Below are 8,097 nucleotides of genomic sequence, written 5' to 3' on the forward strand. Positions count from 1 at the left end.
GCCTTGAAGGCCATTGTAAGGAACTGGTTTCTGCTCTGAGAGAGGAAGCCTTTGGAAAATTTTGAGCAGACAAAATCTGTCCTTCATTTATTTTTCAATAGGTTTGCTCTGGCTGAGCACTAGACAGTCAGTGGACAGGGTGGAAGCCAGGAAACCAGTTGGTAGGCTTTGCAATCTTGGTGAGAAGTGATGGTTCCTTGGACAAAGGTGAGTAGCAGTGGAGCTGTGAGAAGCAGTCAAATTCTGAAAATATTTTGAAGGTAGAACTAATAAGATTTTCTTATGAATTGGATATAGGGAGTAGGAGAGAAAGGAATCAGAATTTGGGGCCTGAGCAACTGGAAGGATGGGGTTGCCATTAGCTGATAATGAGGACGATTCTGGGAGGCATATGTTTGATGGTGGTGGGGAAAGCAGGTGTTTTGACATGGTAAGTCCGAGTTGTCAATCAAATATGTACACGGAGAGGTCATATATACAGCTGGATGTACAAGTTTGGAGCTCATGGATGAGGTCTGGCCTGGAAGCATGAATATGGAAATCATCGATGTGCAGATGCTGTTTAAAGCCATGATGCTGGATAAGATCGCCACAGGTATGAAAATAAAAGAAGTTGGATAGAAACTGAGAGAGAGAGATGATAGGTAGATAAATGTTGAGCAACTGAGTCCTGGTGAACTGCCAGATATACAGCTCAAGGACATGAGAGAAAATAATTAAGAAGGAGCCACTGGGGCATCTTACTACACTGATGGACAGCGACTGCAAAGGGGTTTAGGGGGGGACTTGATAATATGGGTGAATGTAGTAACCACATTGTTGTTCTTATGAAACCTTCATAAGATTGTGTATCAATGATACCTTAATAAAAATAAATAAATAAATAAAGAGGAGCCACTGGGGGATAGGAAAAAAAAAAACCACACACACACGCAGGAGAGTTGATGTCCCCAAAGCCAAGAGAAGAAAGTGTTCCTAGGAGGTGAGAGTGATCACAGCTCCAGCAAAGGCTGGTATATGAAGTTAGGTTGAGATGGAGAAATTACCATTGGATTGAGCAATGGCAGTTTGGGAGTGAAAGTTGGCTTGGAGTGGATTCAAGAGAGAAGAGAAAAATTGATTTAGAGACAGTGATTATAGACAAGGTTTTAAGGGCCTTTGCTATAAAGGGGGGGCAGTAAAACAGGGTGGCAGCTGGAGGAGGAAATGTCACTCAAGGAAAGTAGTTGGGGTTTTTTTCACCTATTTTTAAGATAGGAGATTTTATAATATTACCTTTGCAGATTGATAGGAATGATTCAGTAGAGAAGAAAAATGGATGACTTAAGGAAGAGGAAAGACTTGTTGACCTACATTAAGAAGATGAGAAGGAATGGGCTTAAAGCAGGCAGTCAAAGTGAAAGGGTTGTCATTAGGGATTCGCCAGGGTAGTTCATCCAGTTCCTCATTAAGATGATGTCATACAAGATCATTTTAATGACTTGGAATGATGTTCTGTCAAATTTTTTTAAAAGAAAATCCTAAAACAGTAACAAGCATAACATTTATTAAGTGCTCACTACATGCCATGCATTTTGCAAAACACTTTCAGCATTATCTTGCTTAAACTTCCCACCAGTCCACGGAAGACAAAAATTAAATTATCTGCATTTTCCAGATGGAAAAATGGTGGTGAAGAGAGGTCAGTATCTTGCCCAAGACAATGTAGCTGAAAAGGTAACTAGGATTTTACTGCACACACTAGACTTGCAAAGCCATCACCTCCAGGCCAAATCATAATGCAAGCCATATAACAAGATTTAAAACCAGTAGTCACATTTTAATTATTTTTATTTTTATAATAATAATGAAATTATTTTTAATAATACATTTTATTCAGATAATACCTAAAACATTATCATTTCAACATGTAATCTGTATAAGATACATTTGAGATATTTTAGATTCTTTTCTCTGTACTATGTCTTCCAAATCTGGGATGTATTTTATACCCATGGCACATCTCAATTTGGATGTGGGAAAATTTTCATCAGAAATATGAGATCTCTAGATTTCATAAAACTTACAGTCAAGAAGGTAGAGTCACATACTCAAGTTGTTCCAAACACAATTAATAGTTTTTCATAATTGAAATGAGTATCCATTTTAACTTAAAATTAATTAAAATTAAAATTAAAAATTCATTTCCTCAACTGCACTAGCTCCATTTCAAGTGCTCATAAGCCACATGCGGCTAGTGGCTGCCATATCTGGACAGCACAACTCCAGACTCTTAACTGCTCTGCTCTTCTGCCTCTCTTTGCCAAGTTCTATCCACTTTTTTCTCAGACTATCTTTCATGTCTACTCTTTTTTACCCTTTCAATTCAACCCAGTTTTACCACCATTAAATTCTTATTCACTTTGTACTACCATAAGACCACGTTAATTACACTTCCACTGAGAATCTCATCTAACAGCTAACATGTGTTACTTGCTGTGCACCAAGAATTGGTGGAAGCACTTCATGAGTATTAACTCATGTAACTGTCATAACACAGTAATTTAGTGCCCTCTATTAATATTCCCATTTTAATGATGAAGAAATTGAGGTGTGAGGTGATTAAATAATTTTTCCAGTGTTATAGAGTTGCTGAATGCAGGAGCCGGAAAGTGAACCCGGCCCTCAGTGTTAACCAGACCCCACACCCTGTGCCATTATTCTGCCTCCCTCTCGCAAATATATACACAAGAAGGACAGCTTGAGGGACAGGATTATAGGTGACCATTACTATCTTCTTCTTATTTGCCTATATTTTCCAATTTTTCTGCACATGAAATGTGTCATTTTTGTTCATTTGAAATTTTTTTCTCAAAGATAAATCAGATAATTACCAGTCAGGTTCAGTTTTAGTGTATTCTTATCTTCAGAGAGAATAGACAAAGTGACTTTCTAAATGTGTTCAAATCTCAAGAATCTGTTATTCTTTAGCGCTCTCTGATATCAAACAAAAACAGTACATCTTGCTATCCTATAAGTACTTCATAATAAATTGAGAATTTTGATTTTCTCTCTTCACCAAATATGGCAGGATGTTTGAAATACCCAACCTTGGTGGTTCCCAACCACAGTAGTCTTTTAAATCTTCTACTTCTGGTGAACTATTTCCCGAAAGCCCAGGGGTCCTGAACATTTTCTAGATCCACCCATTTCCTGCTGCAGTTCAAGCCTTGAATAATGCATTAGAACCAAACACAGGCAGGAATATTGGACATACAGTGAAGCAGCACACCAGTGCCTCAGGACTTTTTCTGCCTAGACCAGGGGCTGATCCCAGGGAAGTCAGAACTCTGAAAGGCCATCACTGCTCCTGAAACTGTTCTTTCTGCATCTTGGGTAGGAGCACCCTCCCACTCCCACTCTACAATCCTGACAGAAATCCCTGCCTTGCCCCTCACCAACCCTCTACACTTTGAAACAGTTGCCAGGTTCTCTAACCTCTACCTTCAGCACTCTTTTCATATCTATGCCTTTCAATTTATCCCACCACCACCTCAGTGCAGCCTTTTTGTTACCCTCCTCCCTGACCTTAATAAAATCTTTACTCCCATCTCTACTGTCACCTCTTGGCCTACCTCAACCATGTTTACTTTATATTCATGCTAATCCACTCTAGCAGGCTGCTATCTCTGCCAGAAATCCCTCCAGGATTCTCCACTTAGTTTCTAATTTTTCAACCTTGATTTCTATTACACCCCACAGCTATTTCATATGCCAGGTTGGCAATCCTCTACTGCACCCCACTCCACATTTCAGCCACCTGGTCTACTTGGAATCCCAGGATCTTCCCTTAGACTCCTCCCTGCATCTAGAGAGCACCTTTCCTCCATCTCTGCCCATTGAAATTCTACTGATGATTCCAGAAGTAGGTCCAGTGCCAACTGTTCAAAATGTTTTCTTCTTTTCCTATCAACATCTACATTGCCACTTCTGCATTGTTTACCACAAGTTAACTTATGTCATCATGCATACGTCATTATTTCTGTACTTATCTTTTCTGCCTACAAATATTAAGCACCTATGACATGTCAAGCGTATATACTAAGCACTTTATATGTGTTATCTAATTTAGTTTAATCCTTAAATTGCCCTGTGACAAAGTATTACTATCTCCATTTTATAGATCAGGAATTTGAGGCTGTCAGAAGTTAATTAACTTGCTCAAAGTAGTATCCTTACTAAGTGGCAGAATCATCACTCATTCAGATTATTTTATTACAATCTGTATGCCAGGTTCCTAAACCCTATGGATTTTTCAATATAGATTGGGAATTCCCTTTGGGGGCAATTAGCACTAGAACCTCAGGACAAGGCAGATATGTTGAAGGCCTTTTTTGGTCCTATCTCATTTGATTGAGATTCACTGTGCTATAGGAAATGCTCCTTTGGCTCTCAGTCAGCACTTGGCCTGGGTAGCACAGGGCTGAAGAAATGATTCATGAAGACAAACACCATACAGGATTGTTTAGTTCCACCGGTGCCCTCTGATTACCGTAAAACCGAAAGGAACGCCAAGCCCTGGCACAAGGTTGGCAATCTAGAATTCCCTGTGCTTGGCCACATCAGGTTAGGCCTCATGCTAAACCTTTCTGTTTCCTGATTAGATCCAGAGGGAAGCCTCAGACTTCAGAAATGAGGCCTGGAACAGCGATGTTGCCTCTAGGGTAGGCCTTGGCCTGATAAGAGTCCCTGCCATTAATATCCAATGTAAACTTTCAAGAAATTCATATGAAGATAAAGAACGGAGAAGGGCTAGTCTACTCTGAATTCGTTTTTCACCAACTAGGAAGCCCCCAAACTTGTTGGGTCAGTTCATATAGCCAAATGCAAAATATTATAATAGTGGGTTTGTTCTTTTCCTTATTGTTTTGGAGTCAAGGTTGTACAGCAGCCACTGTTTGCTCAAGGAAAATGTAAACAGGATTTGCTGACGCCTGTGGCCAATGAGCGTGACTCCTAAGTCACTTTCACTCTGGTGTGGGGTGTGGATCTACTAGTAAAGAAGCTGAACGGGAAAGGGGGTTAGGTAACTCTAATTTGTGTCTTGATATTTTCTCTTTCAATCCTCAAAGTGATACTTTCTGTGGTAGGTGTTATTAAAAATCCCGTTCTGTGGATCCCAAAACTGGGTGGTAAGTAAAAGGCAGGGAAGGGAACCCTGGTGTGTCGAGTACCACAGCTTCCCACTTTCCTGAGCCCTAAGCTCCTGCTCTGTGGCAAGACCTTTTGCTTAGGCAAATGTTAGATGATTTAAAAGAAATTCAGGCAAAATCTGTACACAAGCCAGAGTTCTCAAATACCAATATTCTATCTTCCCTCCAAACCAAGATGATCTGAAGTGTTTATTTCTAAAATGTCTCACATTTTCCATAGTTAACAAAGATCTCAACAGGTAGTAGTAGTTGAACTATAAGATTCTTACCTTCCTTCCACTCAGGAGACTCCCATGTTGGATTCTTAGGCCAGTGGGCTGGCTTGAACTGGTTATCTCAGTTGGTTAAACTACAGGCCACCAAGACCAGTAGGCCACAGTCTCTGACAAAACCACCCTGTTCCCAGCCATCTTTAAAACGAGTCATAGAGTGGCTGAGTGGAAATATAGATGGCCCAGGGCAGGTGGTCACTGGGTCTGATGAAACTTACCAAAGGTCACACAGAATGGGGTCACTTGTGTCATACCCATGAATGAAGTCAAATATCTTTATTCACACACAAATTATCTGCTTCCTCTCTCACTTATTCATGACCTATGTTTAACATTCTAATGGTTAAAACACCTTCTTAATATATTTCCATATGGGATGGGGCAGTTGCTAATAATCAGTTAAAACTGACAATGCATAAAAAATATTTCAACCTCTCAAAACATTAGCCAAGAATGGCATTTGAAATTGTGTTTACAGGGCTAGACTCTATGTATTAGAAAGCCTTTCACATTTCACAGAGATAACAGAACAACTTTTATTTGGCCTTCCCCATGCTTCTGTAAATATTTTGTTGCTGCCTCTGCCATATGGTTAAAAAAGAAGTTACTCAGAGGACAACCAAATATTGTTATTTCAATACTATTCAAACTACTGAATTCTGTTACTCTTTAATACCTTTTTATGTTCCTCCCAAAAGAATCTTTGAAAGGCTTTTATGGTTGGAAGACATTCACTGCCTATCATCCGAATCATATTGGCAACATTTTAGAAACACCTTGAAAAAGTCTTAGGGCATATGTCAGCAGAAGTCCAGAGAAGGAAAGTAGAAATTGGTGGAAAGTGAGATATTACAGAACTCCAAGTCTGGTCAAGATGGGCAGTGTACTGTCAGGTACACTGAACAAAGTGCACCGAGGGAGGCAAAGTTATAAAAGAGGGTTCATGGTTAGCAGCCAGCAAAGTAACTGGGTGTTTAATACCGAGGGGACAGAGAGGTGATGGATACTTCAGTCCCGCTCGCACATCTCCCAACTTGAAACACCTTTTTTGAAGCCATGATAAAGCCATAAGGATTTGCACTTCGCTCCACTATTTGCCTCTCGCCGTCCTAACTCCTTTCTGATCCCGCTACTCCCCTTTCCCACTTTCTATTTTGCCCCTTTGTACATAATCTTTTGTTTGCAACCACTTTTAAGGTAATTTCATCCCAGCTGGAAAACAACCTATGTCCTGAGCCCAGGAACCCAGATCCCTCCTCGGCTCCTTGCAGCTGGGACCTTTCCCCCTGCACTCAGCACCCCAAGCTGTGAGGATGATCTATTTCGCGGGTCCTCCGGCGGGCTGGCCTCTCCATTACGCCAGTCTGCTCCTCTTCCCTCCCCTGGATGCCTCATCCCCAGAGAAGCCTAAACTCCGTGTCCTCGGAAACTGCCTAGGTGCCCTTGGTCTCCGCTGGGATCCAAGATTTTTGGTCCAAAGTGGGGTCAGGTCGGGGAGGACAGTACCTCTTTGCAGGCGTGAAGCTCCGGTCCCGCTCCCTGGGTCACCTGGAAGGCGGTCCCAACCCAGAGCAGCAGCCGCAGAAGCCGGAGTGTGCGCTGCTCAGTCCCTCCCCTGCCTCCGGCAGCGGGATGGAGGCTGCGCCCAGGCTCAGCCATAACGTTGTCCTGAGCGAGCGGCGGCAGCGGTTCAGGTGCTGCGGCGGCTTCTACTGCTGGCAGAAGACGGAAAAAAGGGGGAGGGAGGTTCACTGGGGGAGGATGCAAGGGGCTGGGCTCGCTTCAGTCACCTCCCTGCGGCTACTCCAAGGCCGCCCATCCTTCCTCCTCCTTCCTTACTCTCCTCCTCCTACCCACGTCGCCTTGGCAACCGCCTCCTCTTTCGCTCCTGGTGGGTGGGGCAGGGACCACGCGCTCCTCTGCCGCTCACCTGCCAGTCGCCATGGCAGCCGCCGCCCTGGCGCGCGCGGCGTGGGAGTGCGCGCGCCCGTGGCCTGCAACCGGCGCAGCAGGCAGGCACATGCAAAGAACGCGGTAGAAACATCCTCCAAGCCATTGCCACCAAGTTCGTATTTTCCAGTGCCCTTTCGGGCCATGGGTCGTTTATGAGCATCTCTAATTTTGCAGACATGGCGTTCGACAAACATTTATTAAGCACCTCCTATGTGTGAAGCGATAGAAAGAGGATTGAGACGCCATCTCTGCTCTAGAAGTTACATCCTAAAAGAGGGGCCCTGGTGGGTGTCATCTACTGCAACAGCCGCTTCTGGAGATCTGCTTCCATCCTGCCAAATCCATCCGTGACTTTGTAACTAGCTACATGAAAAGCCTTCGGACTCGTCTAGTTAAGCCGAATTAAGCAAGGGTAGTTTGCCTTAGCCTGCACATTTTCAAGCATGACACGTGGGCTATTCCGTCTCTTGACACCCCTATTCTTCTCATTGCTTTGAAAAATCCTTTTGTTAAATGCGAAGGAGAAGAACACTTCTTGGTCATCTTTTAGGACTTATTTCCTCAACCGAAGTTTTTTGTATTAGTCCTGCACGCCGAGAGGCCGGCATTTTTCCACTGTTTTAGGAGTGCAAATCCAGTTCTTGGAAAGCTCAGGGCGCTCTCCCTCTGTGCTCCCAGTA

The 8,097-nt window shown here is 43.0% G+C and overlaps 1 protein-coding gene across 2 annotated transcripts in view; it reads right to left on the reverse strand.

Moving 5' to 3' along the window:
* Window positions 1–7,296, reverse strand: part of ELAPOR1 (endosome-lysosome associated apoptosis and autophagy regulator 1) — a 76,273-nt gene extending 68,977 nt beyond the window's left edge. The window contains exon 1 of one of the 2 annotated variants that reach the window (XM_017657955.3): window positions 6,971–7,296. In XM_017657955.3, coding sequence (XP_017513444.1) covers window positions 6,971–7,123 — 153 coding nt within the window. In that variant the 5' untranslated portion in view covers window positions 7,124–7,296. The remainder of the gene's footprint in view (window positions 1–6,970) is intronic. The other variant, XM_017657954.3, reaches the window with a different exon arrangement.
* Between the last annotated feature and the right edge of the window lie 801 nt (window positions 7,297–8,097).

This window comes from Manis javanica, chromosome 4 (genome assembly GCF_040802235.1).
Source record: "Manis javanica isolate MJ-LG chromosome 4, MJ_LKY, whole genome shotgun sequence".
NCBI classification, from domain to species: domain Eukaryota; kingdom Metazoa; phylum Chordata; class Mammalia; order Pholidota; family Manidae; genus Manis; species Manis javanica.